At 38.0% G+C, this 25,532-nt stretch overlaps 1 protein-coding gene across 8 annotated transcripts in view; it reads left to right on the forward strand.

Annotated features, from left to right (window-relative positions):
• osbpl6 (oxysterol binding protein-like 6) overlaps nt 1-25,532 on the forward strand; it is a 65,150-nt gene that overhangs the window by 28,729 nt on the left and 10,889 nt on the right. The window contains exons 7-17 of one of the 8 annotated variants that reach the window (XM_079880556.1): nt 710-821; nt 1,961-2,064; nt 2,867-2,959; nt 5,124-5,156; nt 10,085-10,253; nt 11,010-11,140; nt 12,805-12,912; nt 14,659-14,796; nt 15,701-15,788; nt 16,446-16,699; nt 24,572-24,709. In XM_079880556.1, the coding sequence (XP_079736682.1) occupies nt 710-821; nt 1,961-2,064; nt 2,867-2,959; nt 5,124-5,156; nt 10,085-10,253; nt 11,010-11,140; nt 12,805-12,912; nt 14,659-14,796; nt 15,701-15,788; nt 16,446-16,699; nt 24,572-24,709 (1,368 nt within the window). The remainder of the gene's footprint in view (nt 1-709; nt 822-1,960; nt 2,065-2,866; nt 2,960-5,123; nt 5,157-10,084; nt 10,254-11,009; nt 11,141-12,804; nt 12,913-14,658; nt 14,797-15,700; nt 15,789-16,445; nt 16,700-24,571; nt 24,710-25,532) is intronic. The other 7 variants (XM_079880557.1, XM_079880558.1, XM_079880560.1 and 4 more) reach the window with 7 other exon arrangements.

The following is a 25,532-nucleotide window of genomic DNA, read 5'->3' on the forward strand; positions in this document are numbered from 1 at the left end:
TTCAAGCATTATTAAAGACAAGTATACACTCAGTAATTAAAAAATAACAAATTAAGAAATTTGCAATATCACAACAAATAGATACAACTGAACAAAAATATATGATTGAAATATACAAGTGTTTTATGATTTTCAGGTATTCAGGTTCAGAAACGAATCAAATGTAAAATAATCCTGAACTTTATAAATAAAATATACATTACAAATATAGTTACAAAAGTTATTCAGTCAAGAACGAGTTAATTTTCTCTTGACTTTTGTTGTTTGATTAGTGTTGTTATAGAGAGGCTGCAGGAATATCAGGCTGCTGTCACTTTAAGAGCTGCACGGATCCAGTATACTGTGACACACGCCTGCAGCTCTGAAAACAGCTCAGTGGTTTAAAATCACTTTTTCTGAGCGCACGTTTTGGATGTGTGTGCAGGACATAAAACAGCACGCGAGTCGTCTTGCGCTTGAATGGTTTAAAATCATATTGAAATGCTCACAAAGGAATCGATCAGAGGAATAGAAATTTTAATTATGTAACAAGTATCCGATTCCTGACCTCAAGTGTTCAGTTCCCTATGGGTTGCAAATGCGTTGTCATGTTGACTTTAAAAGCAACAGAGATGTAGGTTAAGCTTCATTCAGACAGCTAAACGTGTGTGTATTTATGTGCCCGGTCTACTGTACCTGTCTGTAAACGTGTGTGTGTGTGTGTGTTCAGCAGGGTAAACCCAGCAGTCTGCCCTGGCACCTGCCCCCGTCCTGCAGTAATGGACAGAGTAAAGTGGCGGCCTGGCTAAAGGAGTCAGAGGAGATGGACAAGTGTGCAGAGGGTAACACACAATTCATTCTGGATAATTAGGGTTTCATTATATGGCTCATCTCACTAAACCTGCCAAGAAGATGTCTGTCACATTTTACCACAAAATAAAATAAATAAAAATATTGTTTATTGCATATAATTATAATTTGTATGTTGTATATAATTATTAATATATTTAGAGCTGCACGATTAATTGTAAAAATCAATTCAAACACCCACCTGATTTTATTCCTTAATGACAGTGATTCGTCTGTGTCTATTAAAGGGTTCGTTCACCCAAAAATGAAAATGCTGTCAGTAATTACTCACCCTCATGTTGTTCCAACCCCGTAAGACTTTCGTTCATCTTCGGAACACAAATTAAGATATTTTTGATTAAATCTGAGAGCTGTCTCACTCCTCCATAGGCTTCTAAGGGACTGAAACTTGCCGGCCTAGAAACGTTAGTAAAGACAATGTTTAAAATAGTCCAAGTGACTACAGTGGCTCAACCATAAGTTTATCAAGCGACGAGAATACTTTTTGTGCGCAAAAAACAAACAAAAATAACGACTTTATTCAACTATTAATTTCCTTCTGTGTGGGGCTCTGAGTGAGTTCACGTAGTGTAACAGCGCAGCACATCTGGGTCAGCATCACACACATCACACATGACCAGTCGGCCAATAGTGAGGCTACGTTCTGACGTACAACCTCTGTTTGGAAAAAACTAAAAAAACTGTGATTCTTAATTTATCCAGAATTGTGCAGCTCAGTTTTGATAATTAAGCCCATTTCCTATTTTCACTGTAATGCATAAAAATAATATATAATTTATACATCATGGTACTATTTCTTATAAAAACTATGAGTGTATTACAGCAATGAGAATCACAAAATAATTTAAACATTGGATTACGGTAATGAGAATTTAAGGGGAAAAGTACAATGACATTATTTTCATGCTTAATTTAAATTAAAATAATGACAGTGTAAGACATCCTAACAGTACACTAAAATAAGTGCAAGTCATTTTCTTTACAAAAAATATAAATATATATATTTTTTACTTTTGTGCAAGATTGTTCCTGAAGACTGATCCTCTGTGTCTTTACACACACTCCACTGTCTGAGTCTGAAGTCTGAACAGTGTGTGTTTGTGTGTTTCAGAGCTCGCCTACTGCCAGTCGAGTCTATTAGAGTTGAATCAACTCCTGCAAAGTCTGGAGATCTTACAAAGGACACAGTCAGCTCCCAATTTCACTGACATGCAGGTACACCCACACACTCATTAGCCCAGTTCTCCGTATTAAACAGCTTCCTTATGGTGTACGAGTGTATTTGTTCAGATTGTGTTGCAGACTGCAGAGTGTGTTTGTGCATTTACACTGCTAACCTAATGCACAGGTTTGATATCCTGACACGAATCTGATGTTTTGTCCTGTCTGTCTGAATTCACTTAGCATATATCCAGCTGTGTTTATATCAATACCCTGCTGGACAGTTTGGCACTGTGTTGCTCAAGCAGTGCCGTGGGTTGTACAAGTAGAAGGAATGGCTCATCATAACACACTATGAATCATACGCTAAACACTGACAAGTCGACTTGTCGGCTAGAGTAGAGTAGTCTTGCAAACCCTTGTAATATGACATTTAACATGCAGATGCAAGATATTTTTCAGACCAAGCCAAGACTTTCTCATAACAATGATGAAACATTCAGAATTAAGAATCTATACAATCTTGAATCTCCGATCTGTGCCAGATATCGGATGAAATATGGGAATTTGTTGTAAATGCAGCTCTGTTTATCATAATATATATAGTATTTTTTACATACGTAAACCTCAAACTAAATTCAACTCCTCAAACACAACATTATGATTCTTCCTTCAGTTATTTTCACTGATGTCATTCCCATTACTTCTGCATATGAAGACCCAGCCTGCTCGTCACTCACTTACAGCATCTCATCTTCTTTTGCCACAGCGATGGAGTCATTGCTTCAGTTTTCTGCTATTAACCCTCTCACCCCTTTGCTGTGTGTGTGTATGTGTGTGTGTCCATGTAATTTAGAGTAACTGTGTAGATTTGAGAAAGAAAGAAAAGCGTGTCAGCAGAAGATGGAGGACTAAAAGTGTCAGCAAAGATGCAAAATTGCAACAGCAGGTACATCTTCAACACACACACACAATAAACACTGAGGATAATTTATTATTTATTGCACTGTCTTAGAGCTGCACGATTAATCCCGTTCTCAATTCAAGAGCCAAAGAGAGTAGTTGCCATGTTTAGGTCTTAAAAAGTTTCGCAAACAGTGTTTTCAACCACACATTTTCAATCATTATTTCTGTGTTACAAATGTTTAAATGATCACAGAAGTACTGGGATAAAAGTTTATAGTTCGGATATAAACACTGATGGTAGCGACCAAAATAGTGCAAATCACCTTTTGAAGTAACTTGGAGTTTAAAATAAAGGTAGTATCAATTGCTTCATTACTAGGGGGCGACAAGTGGCTGTTAAAAATGTATTTGTCATTGAATCATTCATTCAAGAATTTCGTTCAAAAACGCTGATTGATTCAGTAATGAAACAAGTTAAGTCTTAATGAGTGACTCATTGAGTCATTCACTCAAACCGAGTTTTTTAAAAATAATTCATTCAGATAATTAAACTTTTTTTAAATAGATTGCAGCAAACTCTAGTAAATTACATGTTATTTTGTTCGGTTGTCTGTTCAGAATTGTGGAAGATTCACAATCTCTTTCTGAAACAAAAAAATCGTGATTCTCAATTTATCCAGAATCGTGCAGCTCTACACTAGCCGCGTTTCCATTACCATTCAAATTGCACAAACTGAAATTGTGAATTGAAAATACGCCCAATAGAAACACCTCAATTTCACAAAAACTCCCATATTTCGCAAAAAAGGTCACATGACGTACGTAACAGTCGATCATTCTTTAAAAAATGCGCTGTATTTTTTGACAGAGGATGAAACCGAGTTCTTTATTAAACTCATAAAAGACAAAAGTATTACAGGAATTATACACAATTTATCAAGAGCTTGAAGCAGAAGGAGGGAGAAACACCTCATATGTGTCGCTCACAAGTATAAGGGGCTTTTCTTGCCATTAATGCTTGGATAACACGCCTATGGCTCCTTCCATTATAAAATAATGGATAGTGCGGTGGCTGCGATATACATAAACCTACTAACATCCGTTGCCATGATTTTTAGAATGACTTTCTAAAAAAAATTACGTTTTAGTCATATAACATCGGTTAATGGAAACGCTGTCATTTTGCAATCGTTTTTTTATCAACATTTAGAAAATATCGCAAAAGTTTTGTGCAAATCTATAATGGAAACGTGGCTATTGTCTAGCATTCATTTCACTGGAATTACACAAATCAGGTAACGGTGCCATCCCAGCCAAAACATCTGTGCTAAATGCAGTTTGCTTGAAATTACTAATCTTACAATAACTGAGTTATAGAGGACACAGCGGACTACCGCAGTCTGGCATACTTTACTGAGACTGTACAGCATTGCTTCACCATTTCAGTGTAGGCTCCTGAATCAGTTTAAAACCTCAAAAGAGTGGTTGCATGCATGCACAAGTAGCTCAGTTGTTAAGTGAGTTTGCCACACAGTTTTAATGCAGCTGAGAGAGTGTGTGTACATTTCTTCAACCTTCACACACACACGCATGACCACTTGCCCTCTGAACAACCTCATTATCGCAGTCCTTAACCTGAGCCATCGCATCGCAGGGGACCGCCTGCCGAAGCGCTCTGAAGGCCTGACATTTGACTCAGTGAATCCATTATAAACCATTTAAACTCTTTCCGAACCTTTAACAGCATATCGCCGTAGTTTAAAGGTCTTTGTACATTTATAATGGATCACTATAGATGAGAGAAGCATGTGAGTGAATGGGACAGGCCATTTCTGTTTTATACCCTCATAAATGTTGCTTTTGTTGGAATAGGTCATTTATTTGGATAATTAATTAAGACAAACAAACACGGGTTAAATGTAAGATACAAGACTTTCAATTCTGCACCAGACTCCCATTGTAAGTGCATTACCAATTTTTTATTTTATTTTATTTTTGAAAAACTGAGGGACAAGGCAAAATAATTTTCTAATATATAATCAACAAATCCACAGATGCTCTTTTTCATTCCTTATTAAGGTCAGCTGCAATGAATTGGAAATGGTTTTCGGTGATGTTGGCATGCTTATCTGTTAATGAGGCGTGTGTGTGAGTAACTCTTGTGGTGTGTTTGGTTAAATATGTCTGGCTCTTGTGTTCACCCCCAGGTCCAGTCACTTCCCCAGTCACACAGTGCTAAAGTAAGCAGAAACCTCACTTTGGTGTTATCTTCGTATTACACCATGACATTACCATGCTGTAGTCTCTCCAACCCTTGCATGCAGTGCTGCTTTACATTCTCTCTGCAAAACATCATGTCAGTGTGACCTTTTAGAAATAACTCAACGTTATGGTTGTAACCCAAGTTCTCTGAGGGAGACGAGTGCGGTATGGGACTGTGTAGACTCTCATGGGACACACATCTGTGTGGTAGTTCATGAGGCCCTCAATTCAAACATCAGGCCACTGACTCAACTCATTCAAAACCTGCTCTTCTGTAAGCCGATGACAAGGAGGCCATTTTGTGTGACGTTTCTCAGTGAACTGGGGTTACAATTGTAACTAACCAGCAGTTCTCATTTAGTCAACTTGCTAAGGTCACAACACATGTACAATCCTAAGAAAGTCATGCAGGTATGGAACAACAAGAGGGTGAGTAATTTTCTTTTTTGGGATGAACTATCGATTCATTTCAAGACGCTGCTTCTAGCACCGTATAGGCTTTAATGATTTCACCAACATGAAGGCCAGTGAACAGATCATCTATTGAGATTGCTCTAAAAGGGACTGAGGAGGTAGTCAATCCCCCCGCAGAATGACCTCTGACTCCTGGATGCCTCTTAATGAATAGTACATCTTGATGGCTTCCCCTAACCCAAACTTTTATTTATATATAAATATTAGGGCTGCCCCCTAATAGTCGACTAGAAGAGGCTTAGTCGACCTACATTTTATCAGTCGTTTAGTCGCAGAAAAAAAACTTGAAAAAGTGGCTTCTTTCTTTTTTTTTTACATTTGAATGAACAGATTCCAATGGAAAATAAATATTCTCCGATTATGTAATCCGTATGAAACGAGCACATAGGCGGAGATGACGAGTCAGCATCGTTGAGTTAATCTCTGCAGCCGAAAACACAGAAAACATTACCAATAAATTATTTAAATGTTTAGACAGCCTCATGCTGTTTTTTTTCACGACACATTCATAATCATTACTTTTACCGGTGCGCTGTGGCAAGCTTTATGTTTGAATTTGTGCACTGATTAGGCTACCGGTATACATATTTTATATAGGCAATTAAAGGCACATTATTATGATTTATGGCTTATTAATATAAACGCGCGATTAGTCGACTAATGGCTTAAATGAACGACTACTAGTCGACTAACAAAATCTTTAGTAGAGGGCAACCCTAATAAATATATATATATATATATATATATATATATATATATATATATATATATATATATACACACACACAGCTTGAGTTTGGATGCAGATGTAAATTTATTTTCATCAACGCAAACTGTAACATCTGTAAAAATTCTATCAACCTCATTTAAATATTCTTAGTTAGAACTCTACTCTTATTAAAAATAACTATTTATCTTCCATAGCATCATACATTTATATCATGATAAACACAGGTAAAAGCACACATGGTAGACATTTAATATGTCTACATTAATAATATAATAAAATTCTATATGAATAGCTCACATTTCTGCCACGGACGGTAGTGTTACTTCAGTAAATCCATGGTAAATGTTGATGATTTGTGGATTGAAGAGCATTCTAACTCAATGCTTCTCCTGTTTTCCTCATTAGTGTTGTTGAGAATGTCAGCGCGGTTTCATCTGTCTTTAAACTAGTTTCAATTACAGAGACATTTGTGGTTTGTATTGGAGACCTCTGTGCTAAACTCGAACGCTTCTCACTGGATCTCACTGCGCTGTTTAGTGGTCACTTCGGTCAGCGAGTAAAACGGGCCATATACAACAGAAATTTGCAGTGCTTATCAGTTATCAAATTGTTGTCACTCATGGTTTACTGCTACACCTGGCCTAAAATCTAGTGCTTTCACCTTGTGTTGACATTGTGAAACTGCATGATTTTTAAATGATGCCTTGCGGGCAACATATATTTTAATAGACTAGCTGCGGGCCAGAGTTTGGACACCCCTGCCCTAACCAGCAGGACAAGTGTTTTTTTACTTTGCTCTACCTCTTGCTGGATCTGCAAAACAAAGGACTGCTCACAAGTGCACTAGCCATATCTCTGCAGCATATCTCTCCTCCTCCCCAGACCTGAATGGGGAATGATGAAAACCTGGGATTTCAAATTCCAGAGTAGCAAAAACCAGTTTGATGCAGTAGGTATTAGATATTTGGGATGAAACAATTCCAATCATACCAGAGAAATGAAATCTCTTTTAACATTCATACATTTTGCCGATAACCATAGATTCCCTGGCCATAGCGGAGCCACTCTCCTCCAACTCAATATGATCTTTTCAGAGTGGGAGGATAAGGTCTGACAGGTTGAAATGTATAAAGCAGACTGGACTCAGGTGTGCCAGTGTGTCTATGCCTAGTAGCATGTCTGGTTCTCTCAGTAAAATGGAAAGCAGACACTGTGCATTTTCTTTTGAGGTGAACATATCTACGACAGTTGTAGGCCTTATCTTTTTCAAATCTATGCCTGTGCCTTCGACTGGCCCAGAAATATGCATCAATCTCAGGAAGAGAATTCAACCATTGGAAAATCCCAACAACCAGCACAGAGTTAGAAGTAGCTGATATGCACACTTCCGAGAGAAAGATGTCATGTCCCAGTTACTGTCCGATCCTTAATGACTCCCCACTCATGTGTCTGTAGTGATAAACCCTGTGGTTTATCCCATCATTGAACCACCCATCGAGAGACTTTTTGTTCCTCCAGATGTGCAGTACTGTAGGCATCAAGCTTACACTCAGATTTATCTGCATAAATTGTCTGGAGGGATTCAACTTCAAAGAAATCACCCATCTTTGAAAGTCTATCTGAAAAGGAGTAACAATTCCACTGCCATTGCCAGTATTTAACAGCCTCAGACAAAGACAAAAGGACTCAGTGTCCTCAGACTGAACTGGTTCAAGCTATTCTGAAATCTTATCCTCTGTTGCAATGCGGATGCTTGATGAGGATCCAAGTGCAGCCCCATGAACACAATTTACTTTGAGCAAGAGAAGTTATTCTAGGTTCATGAGTCATGACCATCCATAGTGCTTGTAAGTGTGCCCTTAAAAAACAGTGTGAAAGAGTCAAACACATTTGGTAAAGATGCATGGGGCTAGAGGTAGTCCAAATGGAAATCTGAGATAGGACACTTTGTGTGAGAGGGTCCCTTGTCTCTTGAACCAATGAGTAGGCTATGCCATAGAGGACCTTAGTGGACCCAGGGTCCGGGACAATGCTCCCAGTTGTTCCCCCCGATAACGACTCTGGTTCTTGGTCCTCCAAAGGAGTGAAGACCTCACATCAATGCAAGCATTCCTCCACCCTGTTTGGGGTCTCGCCATAAATCCTGCATAAAGATTGCTGTCCCGTGAAGCACCCTTGGAGAGAGTTTATGTTAATGAAAGCATATAATCAACAGTGGCCTTAGTATGTTTAGTGCCAAAGCACACTGTATAGATGACATGTGGGTCAAGATGAGATGCCATTTGGACAAAGCCTTCTATGAAGGAGCCATGTGTATTCGACTGGTCAATTAAAAATATAATCTTCGCATAGTCTTCCACTGTCCTGCAGAATTTTGTTCCAACCCTGATCAAACTCCCATATCTGTTTCTTTCTAGTAATCCCGAAGACCTTGATTAGTTTGTTCATGTGGTTGAACAGGGTTGGTGGTTATTAGGATTGGAGATACACAGAACTTTGTGAACTTGGTAAAGTGGTAAAAAACACAAAAAAAGTATTTTTATTACCTAGTCATCAAGCTTGAGAGCCAAATATATAGTAACTATATTTTCTCTCTCTGCTGGGTTAATCTAGCTTGACAAACAAAGAAAATGTGTAGATGCCACAAGTGGCACAATGCTAAATGATGTGCCGAGTCTACGCAGGGGCTTCCAACCCTGGTACTTGATAACCTCCAATACCACACATCTTAGATCTCCCTTGTTTGCCAAACCAGTTTGAGGTTTTGGGGTCTACTACTGTAGCAAGCTGAAGAGTTGATACAGATGTGCTTTGATTTAAATAACCATACAGTATGTCCAGAGATGTGGGGTCCTGGGGGACCAGGGTTGGAAACCACTGACCTGAAGGCGTTGTAGTATCTGCTTGTTTACGCTTATTTACCGAAATCTCAGCGTAAGCCCGTAGACTGTAGTGTACACCATGAGTTTTTAAAAGCTTGGCTTGAAGTTTTGCAGTAAATGAATAGGCCTAGTGCTCATGAACAGTTGTTGAGATAATATTCTCTCTTGAAACGGAGTCGAGGCTTGGACCTGGAAACAGTATTCATGGTGTCACAACATGGCCACACAGTTGCATGTACTATAATGAGTCAACCCGAAATAGTGCAGACTGTGTGCTTACAGTGTGTATCTGCATCCTCGAATTCAAAGCATACATTTTCTACAATAAAAAAAAAAATTTTCAACAATGATTTAAAAATAAAATCAGCAGCTCTGAATAATGGGATTTTGCTCTGACTCAATCCAACTTTCAACTAAGCACTTTAAACACACTCAAACATATGCCTGTGTTGACCTAGTGTGACTTTATGATTGTTGTTTTGATTATTTGAGCTCATGGTAACACATTAACGCATGCTGATGGTTGACGTCATCATGTTTTGATGGTTCACATGTTTTGATGCATGACCTAACCTCATTTCACCGTAACTTGACCTTAAACTGCTTGGCATGTGTGTTTTTGTGTCTGTGAACTCTCTACTGAAATCTAACTCAACTATACTCATCCACACTGGACTACGTCTGACAGCCTCAGTCGGGTTTGTCATCGGGCGGAGGAATCGCTCAGCTCTGAGAGGGAGGCTGTTGGCCTGCCTTGCTGGTTATCCTGAGACCATGTCTGGGATCACTTCTGTCTCACTGTAGTTTGTGTGTGTTTCAGGTTCCCCTGAGTGCAAGTATGTCTCAAGTGCGTCTCCACTCCTCTAATCCTAACCTATGTGCGGAGTTGGCGGATTTTCAAACCCCTGTCACGCGTCTGACTGACAGTATCGACAACGCCAGTGACTACATCAAACTGCAGGAAGATTTCTGCGTCATTGCACAGAAAGGTGAACAAAACCTTCATGCCAGTGTTTCCTGTGCAGCAAGTCAATGAATATACATCGTATGTAAAACTATTACAAAGAAAACGTGTCTTCTTTGTGTTTTTTGCTGGAATGATCCAATCTTATGAGTTGGTTCTTTCAGGGAATTGTTCATAAAGAATCACAAGTCTGAAGAGAAAGTCTAATGAATTCAACTTTCTACATCTGTGAGCTCATTAACTGTTTACTGTTATGTATATTTGAGTTTGTAAGACTAAAGTTAGTGTAATTAAATATAACATTATTATAATTATGAGCATAAAAAGGATTGTTTTGATTACTATGTAGTCAGGACCAATTATATATATTTTCTGGAGGTTCACTGGGTTCTGTTGGAAACACTGCTTCAGACAGTTAAGTCAGAAATTTTTGCACGTTAAAAATTAAATATGTTCAATCACGTTTACACACTGCCTCCGAAACTTTCGTCTGTCATTAAAAATTTGTATTGGGTTCGATTTTCTGTGTTTTTCGCATCCGTATCAAGCATTTTGAGAGGTGTTTTGACAATTGAGAGCCACCGAATGACAAATACAAAAAAACACTTTTCGTTACATTTCGGACTCGGTGTGCAAGGACCTTTACTCACCGAAAAAACAAAAGATGCACTGCTGTTCTTGAGTGAAACTGCAGGTTTTGACCCAGAGACAAAGCCTGGGGGAGTTTGCAAGCACTCAGCATGATCTTGTATGTGTGTGTGTGTGTGTGTGTTTGTTGCAGTGCACTCTCTTCTGAAGTCTGCCTTCAACACCGTGGCCATAGAGAAAGAGAAGATTAAACAGGTGTTGTCGGAGCAGGAGCAAACCGGCCAATCAAATCAGATTCTGACCCTCCGCCGCTCCCTGTCACAGGTTTGCTCCGCCCACCGCTACACTGTCACTGTTATAATCAACCAAAACAGCAAGAAGACACACTGACTAACACTTTTATTTGTGTAGGATTTACTTTAACACCAACATGTGAGTTCATCATTGCTTTGTTTTTGTAAAACTTCATGTCATGCCATTATTTAACACCACCATTCAAAAGTTTGGCGTCAGTAAGACTTTTTTTTTTTTTAAGTATTTAATACTTTTATTCAGCAAGGATGTATTAAATTGATTAGAAATGATGGTAAAGACATATGTTACAAAAGTTCTTTCTCTTAATTTAAGAATCCTTAAAAAAAATTATCTCAGTTTCCACAAAAATATGAAGCAGCACAACTGTTTTCAACATTAGTAAATGTTTCTTGATCATCAAATCATCATATTAGAGTGATTTCTGAAGGATCATGTGACACTGAAGACTGGAGTAATGATGCTGAAAATTCAGCTTTGATCACAGGAATAAATTACACTTTATTATATATTCACATAGAAAACTGATATTTTAAATGGTAATAATAATTCATAATTTTTTACTGTATTTTAGTACATTTTGAATCAGATTCACATTTCCATCCTCTAAACCAGTGGGCGGCTGGTTCTGAAAAAGATTTGTCATGACAGCAACAGCTACTCACAATCACTTCGTCTTTAGTGATTTTGCCTTCAAAATAAAAGTAAGAGAACGTTTTTGCAGCAATGTTTTATTTTGAGAGCTTTTAATTTGAAAAGTTCTGCCAGACATTAAAAAGAGTCTGTGGACCGCTTCGTTGCAAGACAAGACACACCGGCTTTGCATTGACAAAACTTGGTAGGAGAAACACATAGTTGTCTTTTCATTCTTCTTTGTCTGCTCTGTTTTCGCTGTCAACTTTCGTCTTTAGACTCTTTGATAGTGCCATTATCTCTCACCAGCTCGCTTAAATGTTAACATCATCTGCACACGGCGTAATATCGTACCTCCAGCAAGCAAACAATTAAAAAAATGCAGTTTAGTACGTGATGATGCAAAGAAATAATTCTGAATGTCAAATAATTGTTACAGTAAGTTAGGCTCCATTGCATAACAAGGAAATTAAATTGATACACGTGTTATTCACAATGTGGAAAGAGGAAATAAAACAGTTTGTCAAGAGCAAGACTCAAACATGCCATTAATGGTCTCATTCAAGTCCTCTTTCATTTTGTGAGTTATTTTTATCCATTCCGCATCTCCCACATATGTGTGTTTTGGCAAGGCGGTCTGAGTTGCAAGTTGGTGAATGAAGATACTTGCCAGGTTACGTGTCACTACTGCTTTATTCATTTATCCAGTGTAAAACCCGGACACCGCCACACAAATGTGGCTTTTTGTTAATGACTGTCCTTCTACAGTAACAGCTCACGACCAGTTACAAAAGACACTGTAACAGTCTGTCTAGTTGCATTTTTCATCAGTTCATTTCTTAAATTATCCTTTGACAGTGTTCTGGCATAGTCAACATTTTTTTTTAACTTACTTGCTGACCCCTGCTTTAAACCATAAGAAGAAGCAGATTTTTTATAAAAAAAATATTAATTTATTGTAAATGTATGTCTCAATACCCAGATTTTTTCCCACCATTCATACACTGATCTGCTCATTTGTTGTGGATGACTCTGTTGTTTAGGCCATATCCCAGAATGCCGAGCTGAAGACCCGTCTGAACCGGATCCACTCGGAGTCGGTTCTGTCTGAGCAGGTCGTCAGTGTGAACATCATCAGCAGTCCCGACGAGGTCAGATATTACTCTGTTCACAACACTGAAAGGCATTTCATGTGAAAGACACTGGGGCTCGGAAATTGTTTAGTCATTGGACAAATGTGACCCTGGACCACAAAACCATTCTTATGGGTAAATGTTTTTAAATTGAGATTTATACATCATATGAAAGCTGAATAAATAAGCTTTCCATTGATGTATGGTTTGTCATATTTGGCTGAGATACAACTATTTGAAAATCTGGAGTCTGAGGGTGCAAAAGAATCTAAATATTGAGAAAGTCGCCTTTAAAGTTGGCGATTGTGCTGCATTCACTCACAAAAATAATTTTTTGATATGTTTAAGGTAGGAAATTTACAAAAATATCTTCATGGATCATGATATTTACTTAATATCCTAATTATTTTTGGCATAAAAGAAAAATCGATAATTTTGACCCATACTATGTATTGTTGGCTATTGCCACAAATATACCCATGCGACATATGACTGGTTTTGTGATCCAGGGTCACATATGGCTGGTCAGGATAGAAAAAAAATCCACTTTTTTCGCTTAAGAAGACTGTTAATTATAGGGTTAAAAAGCTACTCTAATTTTTCTGAACACTGAGTCACTCTTTAAGCTGGAAATGTGGCGTTTCGTTCACCCTAAAGGATGAATCAGATGGAAAGCGACTCTGTTCTCTGGCCTCGTACACATTGGCTGCAACTCAAGCAAACAGAGCAATCATTGGACCTAATGAGTCCCACGAGATGCCCGTGCCGATCAACCATGTGTTTAACTATTGGCACCAGACATTGTGTTTCAAGGCTTTCGCTTTACACTAGACTTAAATCCTTCAGGCGTTCGAGTTCCTTACATCAGGTCGTATGTCTTTGTGCGTTGGCCTTGAACACAAGTGTGTGTCTGTGATAAATGTCAGATCTGTGAAGCAGCGCGATTCTGTCATCATTATAAATGACCATGACACATAATCATTGTGTGGTAGAAGTTTATTTTACAGTCCTGTTCCCCATGCTCATACTGCAGTATGCACTTGTTACAGTAATTACAGTAACTGGGTAATTACTAGGTACTAACCCTGAACATACACCTAAATCTGACCTGAGCCCATGTGGTTGCCTCAGATTACCCAGTGCTTCCGTCGGTAAGGACACTGTACGTACACGTACTGTAAAATAAAGTGTAACCAATTTTGTAGTTTCTGTAAAGTTTATTTACCTAAATATAGTTATGTTTGGTTTTATATAACTTGGACTTGGAGCTGAAACCCAAAGCACAGGACAATAGAGACACCAGAATAACAATATTCATGATTCTGAAGCTGAAAATGCAGAATTATTTTAGATGAATATGCTTGCACTCTTCCACTGACTAGATATATTTAAAATAATGTCGGCCACGTTTTATAACATCAGGCATTTGGCATTATCAGGACCCACAGATATTCCCCCATTGCATTATTATACGTTATATTCGACATTATATGTAGTAGTTTAATGTAGTACTGACACTAAAACTCTGTAAACTTGAATTTTTTCTTCCACAGTAATTTTTATTTTGGGTGAACTACACACAATACACATTGTCACTATCCACGAGTCATATTGTTGCATTTTTGTATTGCGATAAATCGTGACACAATATATTTTTACAACCCTATCAGTAATAGATCCTTCCCCATGTTCATTACTCTGCCTGAAGAAAGCAGTCACTGCTTTAACTGCGCGCGTGTGTGTGTGTGTGTGTGTGTGTTGCAGCCAGGTGAGCCGCTGCACGTGGGCATCCCTCTCTCTCAGCAAGTGTCCAACGAGAGCAGGCTCTCCATGTCGGAGTCGGTGTCCGAGTTCTTCGACGCTCAAGAGGTGCTTCTGTCCGCCAGTTCATCAGAGAACGAGGTGTGTGTGTGTGTGTTCATGTCAAAGACATCAGCTGCTCTTGTATACATTACTGTTCAAAAGTTTGGGGTCGGTAAGATTTTTCAATGTTTATAAAGTCTTTTTAAAGTCTTCTGCTCTCCAACGCTGGATTTATTTAATCAAAAATACAGTAAAAATTCTGACATATTATTACAATTTCAAACAGCTGTTTCCTATGTGAATATACAGTAAAGTTTAATTTATTCCTGTGATCAAAGCTGAATTTACAGCATCATTACTCAGTGATACTCTGATTCTTTGATGAATAGAAAGTTCAAAAGTACAGCATTTATTATAAATCTTTACTGTCACTTTTGATCAGTTTAATGAATCCTTGGTGAATAAAAGTATTAAATTCTTTAAAAGAAAAACCTCTTTTCGACCCCAACATTTTGAATGATAGTGTAAATTATAAGATGATTTTTCTCACTGTAACATTGATGACTTATATTATTATTAGTTTTGATGACTGATATTCTTTAAATATATTATATATAAGATTGTATTATTATTATTATTATTATTATTAATAAGAATGACTGATGTATCCAAACTTGGGTGTATCATTGCGTTTATCAGTTATGTTTGTGATTTATCATCTGTCTGTGTCATCTGTGTGTGTCAGCATGATCTGTCTGTTGAAGTGTTTATTTGTATATTTGCACACTGCACTGCAGTAGGTCATTACACACACACACACACACACACACAATTTACAGTTATTCGGCACTGCGCAAAATGAAAGACAGTGAGTAACATCACCTCTCTCTCTCTCTCTCTCTCTCTCTCTCTCCCTCTTTCCCTCTCCCACACTCTCTCGCTCTCTCTCTCTCTCTCTCTCCCTCTTTCCCTCTCCCACACTCTCTCTCTCTCTCTCTCTCAGGCCTCTGATGACGAGTCTTACGTCAGCGATGTGAGTGATAATATTTCCGAGGACAACGCCAGCGTCACAGATAGCGTTTCCAGACAGAGTAAGATCAGCCTCCCTCGCTTTGTTGTGTTCAGTGGAGCCGTCCTGATGGGACACATGACCTTTACACACACACACACACACACACACCTACGCACGCACACTCACTCACACAAACACACACACACACACACACACACATGAACGGAAAGACAAATGCTCTCACAAATATATTATCTACAGTATTTAATGTAAATGTCCAGCTATTGAAATGTGAATATACAAATATAAAATCGAACAGGGTTAATATCACAGAACACATCAAGAGCTGAGGTCGTGTTTCACTCCAAAACCGAATGAAAAACCAAACTCAAATTAAATATTTAAAAATCAAATAAATTAAAAGATTTTTCTAGGACATTCTTGTATTTTTACTGTTTTTTGTACTGTGTTTTCATTTTGACATTATTTTAAGGATAATTAGTTATATTTCATATATATATATATATGAAAGAAGTCGATAAGATGTTTTTCTTTCAAAGAATTTAATACTTTTATTATATATATATATATATGTATACACACACTGCCAGATCACTGTTTGGATTTAAATAGGCAAATGCTTCAGAGTCTATGATTGGATCATTACTGCAGTGATCATTATGTTGTAATAACCCTGATGGTAGATAACCAGTATAACGTGTTGTTTCTCCCAAAGTGCCTAACGGGGATCTGTCCAGTGGCGCGTCCCGTAACGGCAGGCGTTCGTGTCTCCCTGCTCCCGCTCCCGACACGTCCAACCTCAACCTGTGGAACATCCTGAAGAACAACATCGGGAAGGACCTGTCGAAGGTGTCCATGCCGGTGGAGCTGAACGAGCCCCTGAACACCCTGCAGCACATGTGTGAGGAGCTCGAGTACACCGAGCTGCTGGACAAGGCGGCCCAAACCCACGACCCCTACGAACGCATGGTACGCTCCAGCTCTTAAAGGGACAGCGCACCCTAAAATAAAAAATCTGAGATCAACTACTCACCTTGATGTCATTCCTAACCATTCATCTTTGAATCAAATGAAGGGATCTTTAATGAAACCTGAGATATTTCTGTCCCTCCGTTGAAAGTCCAGGTAACCAGATCTTTGATCCTTTAAAAGTACATAAAGACAAAACGACGACCCCTATGAACGCATGGTACACTCTAGCTCTTAAAGGGACAGCGCACCCTTAAAATAAAAAGGTTCCACATTATATTAAGTGGCTTTAAGTACTGTGTACTTACATCGAAAAATAAGTACAATGTATTTATTGTGTTGATGTTGTATTGTAAAACACTTTGCTGCTATTGAGGTGTGATGCGGGTAAGGTTAGGGACAGGTGTAGTTTAAGGATGGGTTAAGGTGTAAGGCAGGGTTCACCAATCTCGGTCCTGGAGGGCCGCTGTCCTGCAGAGTTTAGCTCCAACCAGCTCCAACACACCTATTTGAAAGTTTCTAGTATGCCTAGTGAGACCTTGATTAGCTGGTTCAGGTGTGTTTAATTGGGGTTGGAGCTAAACTCTGCAGGACACCGGCCCTCCAGGACCGAGATTGGTGAACCCTGGTGTAAGGGAAGGGTAATAATTACATGCAGGTATTTTCAAAATATAAGTTCAATATAAAAACATTTATGTACACAATAAGTCCATTGAATCAAATTATTAATTTCAATGTGAGTACATATTACTTAAAGCCACTTAATATAAAGTGGGACCAATAAAAACTCTGAGATCAACTAATCACCTTGATGTCATTCCTAACCGTTGAATCAAATGAAGGTATCTTTAATGAAACCTGGGATATTTCTGTCCCTCCGTTGAAAGTCAAGGTAACCAAAACTTTGATCCTTCAAAAAGTACATTGTAATTCATATGAATTGAGCGGTTTAAAGAGACATGATCGCTTCATATGAAGAATAGATTTGATTTAGGCTTTTATTCACATGTATACACTGATCAACACACATAGAGCACATCATTATGGTGAACGGAAGCTCAACCGTACTGAGGACAGAAATCTCTCAGGTTTCTTTAAAAATATTGCTAAAACTAATAACTAAATAACACTAATTAACACAATTATTATGGTTTAATTAGCTGATAGTAAAGGAATTGTTAATTAGTTGTTTGTAGTAAATTGTTCTCACTTTAGATTAGGTCACAGAAAATGGGAAAATTAAGTGCTTTAAAGCAAGCTTTATCAGACATTAATTGCATTCATATTCAGTGTTTTATAATGTACAAACTGTATATATATATACACAGTTAGTATTAAGTATTTACAGTTAGTATTTAGTATTAAGTGTCCCTAATTTATATATACACTCACCTAAAGGATTATTAGGAACACCTGTTCAATTTCTCATTAATGCAATTATCTAATCAACCAATCACATGGCAGTTGCTTCAATGCATTTAGGGGTGTGGTCCTGGTCAAGGCAATCTCCTGAACTCCAAACTGAATGTCAGAATGGGAAAGAAAGGTGATTTAAGCAATTTTGAGCGTGGCATGGTTGTTGGTGCCAGACGGGCCGGTCTGAGTATTTCACAATCTGCTCAGTTACTGGGATTTTCACACACAACCATTTCTAGGGTTTACAAAGAATGGTGTGAAAAGGGAAAAACATCCAGTATGCGGCAGTCCTGTGGGCGAAAATGCCTTGTTGATGCTAGAGGTCAGAGGAGAATGGGCCGACTGATTCAAGCTGATAGAAGAGCAACTTTGACTGAAATAACCACTCGTTACAACCGAGGTATGCAGCAAAGCATTTGTGAAGCCACAACACGCACAACCTTGAGGCGGATGGGCTACAACAGCAGAAGACCCCACCGGGTACCACTCATCTCCACTACAAATAGGAAAAAGAGGCTACAATTTGCACGAGCTCACCAAAATTGGACAGTTGAAGACTGGAAAAATGTTGCCTGGTCTGATGAGTCTCGATTTCTGTTGAGACATTCAGATGGTAGAGTCAGAATTTGGCGTAAACAGAATGAGAACATGGATCCATCATGCCTTGTTACCACTGTCAGGGTGTCCGCGCGGTAGTAAAAGGTAGTAAAAGGTAGTAAAAGGTAGTAAAAAGAATCTACCAAAATTAAGGCCCTTGAAAGGTAGTAAAAGGTAACAAACGCAATTTGACTTGGTAGTACATTTTTCATCACCACCTCAATATATGAGTTTCCATTTTTCGATATATTTTTGAAATGCGATATGGAATTAGACCATATCGCATATATCGATATAGTTCAAACGTGCTGTCGCCCCCGCTTCTCCGCCCCTCCTTTTCCACTCAGCGTGCGTGTTTAGAGCGTTATGTTATGAGAGGCGAATCATGACTACTTCAGAAAACCCAGAACAATAGGAACTACCAGGCAGTGACATAAGTGTACGCTGAAATAAAGTCTTTCACCTCAGAAAAACGGACTTTCTTGTCCTGTCAGCCGTTATCCTCGTAGCGCACACTCAATTGCACGCGGATGCAACGCCGTTACGTTGTAAATTACATGAATTAAAAGTAATGCAGGTATGATTTTCATTCTATTCACCAGGAGCAGTTTCCATGTTTTAGTAACAGTTATTGTTAGTATTGTGTATTCACCATGGTAACTGTCGTTTCCATATTAACCCCAAAATGACCATTTATTTTTCTTTGTGTTATTTTTTATATTTTTAAATGACTAGTGGCTCATACCAACATTGTATTAACAAAAACTAGTTTGGGACTGCTATGTAATAGCTTTAGCATAGGTCTAATATTTATTTATTAGTAGCCTACTAGTCTTTACTATTAGTCATTACAATTTATGTTAAGTAAAGGGGGACAGTACTTGTGTGTGTGTGTTAACAAATTTTGTGTAAACGTGTTATAATTTGTCTATATATATATATATATATATATATATATATATAGGCAAATTATAACATGTTTACACAAAATTTGTTTATATATATTTAATGTAAACTTTAATAATCATAATTAATAAATCACAATTACAATTCCAAGGGAATAATCAGCAATTATGATTTTTGTCATAATCGTGCAGCCCAAAGGTGAAGAAACCTGTTTATTATTTATTCATTTGATTTTGCAACTGTTCACTGAAATAGCCGGTTTCAGTTAAACTACTTGTGATATGTCATATTTGGCTTTGACTTTGACTGAATATTTGCTCTCAGTTTGCGGAAACAATATTGGGATATATATCGTATATCGATATTCAGCCTAAATATATCGGGATATGACTTTTGGTCCATATCGCCCAGCCCTAAAGGTCAGCTGTCGTCGCACCACCTCAGCAGCAAACCAGTGCCACCAGCACCACCACGGCAGCGATAGCCAGACAGCAGACCTCAGGGCTGAGGTTCTCTGGTGCCTGAACATCGCAGCCAACCATCATTCATATAATTCGAATGAGGGCATTGGGGAATTGTTCGAAAACATGTTCACTGACTCCGATATAGCCAAAAGTTTTGCGTGTGGCAAGGATAAAGCTAATATGTATGATGGGTGTGACACCTTATAGTAAGTAGTAAGTGGTGCTTTGCATACCCCTCCCACACCCCCCAAAAAAGGGCTGCTGCTTGATGTCGTGTTGGTAGTAAAAAATATTGTGGAGGTAGTAAAAAAGGTAGTAAAAGGTAGTAAATTCATCTCTATGATTCCTGCATATACCCTGACTGTGCAGGCTGGTGGTGGTGGTGTAATGGTGTGGGGGATGTTTTCTTGGCACACTTTAGGCCCCTTAGTGCCAATTGGGCATCGTTTAAATGCCACGGCCTACCTGAGCATTGTTTCTGACCATGTCCATCCCTTTATGACCACCATGTACCCATCCTCTGATGGCTACTTCCAGCAGGATAATGCACCATGTCACAAAGCTCGAATCATTTCAAATTGGTTTCTTGAACATGACAATGAGTTCACTGTACTAAAATGGCCCCCACAGTCACCAGATCTCAACCCAATAGAGCATCTTTGGGATGTGGTGGAACGGGAGCTTCGTGCCCTGGATGTGCATCCCACAAATCTCCATCAACTGCAAGATGCTATCCTATCAATATGGGCCAACATTTCTAAAGAATGCTTTCAGCACCTTGTTGAATCAATGCCACGTAGAATTAAGGCAGTTCTGAAGGCGAAAGGGGGTCAAACACAGTATTAGTATGGTGTTCCTAATAATCCTTTAGGTGAGTGTATATTTATATATAAATTAGGGACACTTAATACTAATGCAGTTATTGTCTAATTAATCTTACATTAAAGCACTTAATTAATGACATGACCTAATCTAAAGTGAGAACAATTTACACATAATACGTTGTTAACAAAGCATAAAGATTGTGTCAATTACACTGACAATGAATGAAGAACTCACTATTTGTATATAGCCAATTACTATTAACAATGTAGAGATTACAATATATTAACCAGGAATGAACTAAAAAACTAATAGTTTGCGAATGATTTGAAAGTACTTTATTACTGTATAAAGTGCTACTAAAAAAGGTATCATTAATTATCATCAGTTAATGCATTAACTAACAACGAACAATACATTTAGTAACTAAAAAGCTTGTTTTAACTCAGATTAAATATACTAACAGACACATCTTTTGACTTTACTAATGTATTAGTAAATGTTGAAATTGACATTCACTAAGATTAATAAATGCTTTAGAAGTGTTTTTCATTAGTTCATATTTACTAATGTAGTTTCAACTAAAGTTAACTAATGGAATCTTATTGTTGATAGTGTTTCCAAAATATTTTCCACTTGTTCTTTTAATATGAACGAAAGTCTAATGGACGTGGACTGATATGAGGGTGAGTAAATGATGACAGAGAGTGAGCTATTGCTTTATGAGAGCTAATGAATCTTCAGCGTCCCCCAAACAAGCATTCGTGACCCGTTGTAACAAGCTTGACCACACTGGTCTACCGGGTCAGAGTCAATTCACCAGTCAGTGGTCCAGTTCATCAGCCATCAAGACCACACTATTGACTGAATAACCAGCCAAGTAAAATCAGCTTCAGATTTTCTTCCAGCAGGGAAAGGCTGTCCAGAGCCTCACATATACACAATGCCCACATACACAAGTGTTCACACACTCACCCATATATATACACACACACACACAGTGCTATAACAGGAGCTGTGGAAGGGCGAGCAGGGCCTGAAGCAGGAACACATGTCCCTTGTGGGAGTTGACCTCTGACCTCATTAAGTCCTTTAAATGAAGCTCAGTTGTAGTGTATAGTGTCCACACACACATTGACGCAGACTCTGACACACTCTGCTCACTGCAGCGATACTGAGAGCGCAGTGTAGGAGGACGACTCTGACTCTCTCAGACTCACTGAGACTATCTCATGAAACCTGGCAGGAACGTGAGAATACAAATCTGAAATTATATTTTCAATAAAGATATAATGAAGTCTATTGTTAGTGTTTTGTTGACATTATTTGCATGACAGTTCATGAGACAACTCGATCGAGTTCGACCCCTCGAAAATGAAATGTTACATCTCAAGGGGATATCCTTTCAATAAATTCAAATTCAACAATAATAATAATAATAATACTAATATATATATGGAGAATTCAGGTTAAGTGGGACACTTTTTTGCCATTGAGATAACTGGGGAAAATTGTCCCAATCAACCTGAATTCACCCCTATATAAATTGCAGTGGTGGAATGTAACAAAGTAAAAATACTTCGTTACTTTACTTAAGTACATTTTTCACGTATCTGTACTTTACTTAAGTAGAATAAATAGTGCATACTTTTGACTTTTACTTCGTTACTTTTTGCAGCAATTATTATACTTTCTACTCCACTACATTTCTACAACGTTTCGTTACATTTTCTGATCAGTTTTTCCTCTTGCCAAAACAGGGATTGAAAAAAAATCTCCATGTTTTCGGTGCTGACGCGTTCATGTAACATGTAACTGTGGCGCTGCCAATAAAGCACCTAAAAGCTGTCACAAAGAACCGGCAAAAGTAATGATTATGAATATGTAAAATATAACAAGGAGACATTTTAATTGATGCTGACGCGCAATCTTTGCAGTGAACGCGCCAGAGAGAAATGCACATTTCATACGGATTACATGCAGAGAACAGTCTGTTTTCTTTCGTTTTGAATTGTTCTGTTTAAAAGTACACATTTCAAGCTTTCTATATATATATACGTCTCAGGTCAGTGAGGCAAGTACAGTCCTGAGTTTCGGTTCATGAGTTTCACCAGTTCACGCGCCCGCGCCTCCATGTCCTGATCTATTTTCTGCTATATTTACTTATTTATTAAATCCAGGCAATTGGTTGATGAAACTTTGATTAAAATTAAGATACAATTAATACGAAACGAAATTCACTTTAAAGAAGGGCTTTTGAGGTCTCTGTGAAAGTTTTAAAGCAGTATTTTAGTGCCGCTTACAGAGCGCTCACGTCCGTAACATTGTTTTTTCCTCATAAATGTGAACACAAAAAATAAAATGAATATTTTATTTTTTGTGGAGAGCCAACCCTTCTTCATCCGGTGGGTATATTACTTTTGGTTTGCGCAGTGAAATTCACAGAATTACTAAAAAATGCCTCCTAAAAGTTAAAGATTTTTTTTGTGTCACGTCCGTTACGGATTTCCCTCATATTAAATATAAAACGTTTTCTAATGTCTGGACTTCTTTATTAAGGGAGTATGGATATATAAACAGTTTCAATTGGTATTTGAGAATTTACATTTCAAGTTTTTACTGCAATTTGTCACGTCCATAACGCTGGGATTGCCCAATTTTAAAGAATTTATCCAGGTCTACGTATTGTATAATGTTAACTTCAAATAAGGGGTGTGTCGCGATTCTGCCTTCTCACACTCACACCGCGACACAGGTTCGTGGATCCGAGTGTCGTGATTTCGGCTTCATATTGCATATTGTTACAGCCCTAATTATTAGAATATAGACATTAAGAGAATAAATTGTTATGAAAGTACTTTTACTTTTAATACTTAAAGTACATTTTAAATCAGGTACTTTTTACTTTTTACTTAAGTAGGGTTTTCATTGTGGTACTTTTACTTTTACTAAAGTAAATATGTCTCTGGTTATTTGTACTTTTATTTGAGTACTGAGATTCAGTACTTCCTCCACCACTGATAAATTGTGTGTGTGTGTGTGTGTGTGTGTGTGTGTGTGTGTGTGTGTGTGTGTGTATATTAGTAGTAGTAATAAATCTTATTTTAATTGCAAAATACATCGTTGTAAAACATGTATCAGTAAAAAATGTATTACAGTAATGAGAATGTAATTAAAATTCTGAGAATGAGAAACAAACAAACTCAAAATAAACATGTTAAACAGCAAATACTATAATAATATATTATATTATCATATAAAAGTACTTTGCGATTTAAATATGATTTATTAATAATAATATTTATTTATTTTTCCTGAAAATAATGTCGCAATGCACATTTTGCAAAAACAACAACACAAAAAGGTCCCTAGAAATGTATTATTTATTATATTTGTGTTTTCTTTTGTTTTGGGGCTGAAATATGACCTTACTCTTCTCGTTTGGGGAGCGTGACCTGACCCGCTCTTGACAGACTTTGTGACATCAGCCCCTTCAGCTGTGACCCGAGACCATGTGACTGTGTGTTTCTGTGGAGTTAATGCTCTCTGATGGCACACTGACTCGATTATCTTGTTTCTGTGAGCACTGCTCACTACACAGTCTATCTGGACTCCGTGGTTTCAGCAGTGATGAGTGTATTGACAGCTGCTTTGTTTGTGTGTGCAGGCGATCATTGCAGCGTTTGCAGTTTCAGGATATTCATCCACCTATTATAGAGCGGGCAGCAAACCCTTTAACCCTCTTCTAGGGGAAACATACGAATGTGTCCGTGAAGACAAAGGATTCTGCTTCTTTTCTGAACAGGTACATTATTCAACACACACACACACACACACATATTTACACAAACACACACACACACACACACACACACACACGCTGCAGTACCTGTTCCAGGTGAGTTCCTGTCCTTCACTGTAGCACTGCACCACTTTCACTGTGTTTGTGTGCGTGTGTGTGTGTGTGTATTTTGCTGATAGCAAGGCCGTCAATAGTCCTCTAGCGAAGGTTCTTCCTGCTTGACTTGAAAAGGCTCTTTGTCAGCACTGAACTTTTCCACTGCCTGTGTGTGTCGGACATAATGCAGTGTGTTCATAGAGGAAACACTAGCACAGGCTCATAGTGGTGTTATTCATCCTGTTATACGTCACATCCACACACACACACACTGATATAAACTGACCCTCCACTGGAGTCTGTTGATATGTGAGAATGAAAGAGAAACCAGGGCATCCCTTCTTCATTTCTCCATTCAGACCATTGTTGTTTTCAGACTGAATCAGCGGAATAAGGACATTTAATTCCACTACTTTACTAAGGAAAGCATCTACAGTCAAACCAACATTTATTGAGACCCCTTGCTATCCTCACTTACATAAATTAACTACATTGTCCTGCACCCAATAGTAAAACAAATATTAAAAATGATATCTGGTGTCTGAATATGTTTTGGTTTAACTGTATACCAGAGGAATCTTTTTGTGGCCACTTTTTTATAGCTCAAGGAGACTTAACCTTGTGCGTTAATTAAAGAAAAGGTCCATAGAGGACAAAAATGTCTGTCAAAAATCGTGAATGGCGAAATCCTGTCACTTTAGGAGAAATACATGCAACAAGGAATTTCCCC

Source organism: Squalius cephalus (genome assembly GCF_949319135.1).
Source record: "Squalius cephalus genome assembly, chromosome: 9".
NCBI lineage: Eukaryota > Metazoa > Chordata > Actinopteri > Cypriniformes > Leuciscidae > Squalius > Squalius cephalus.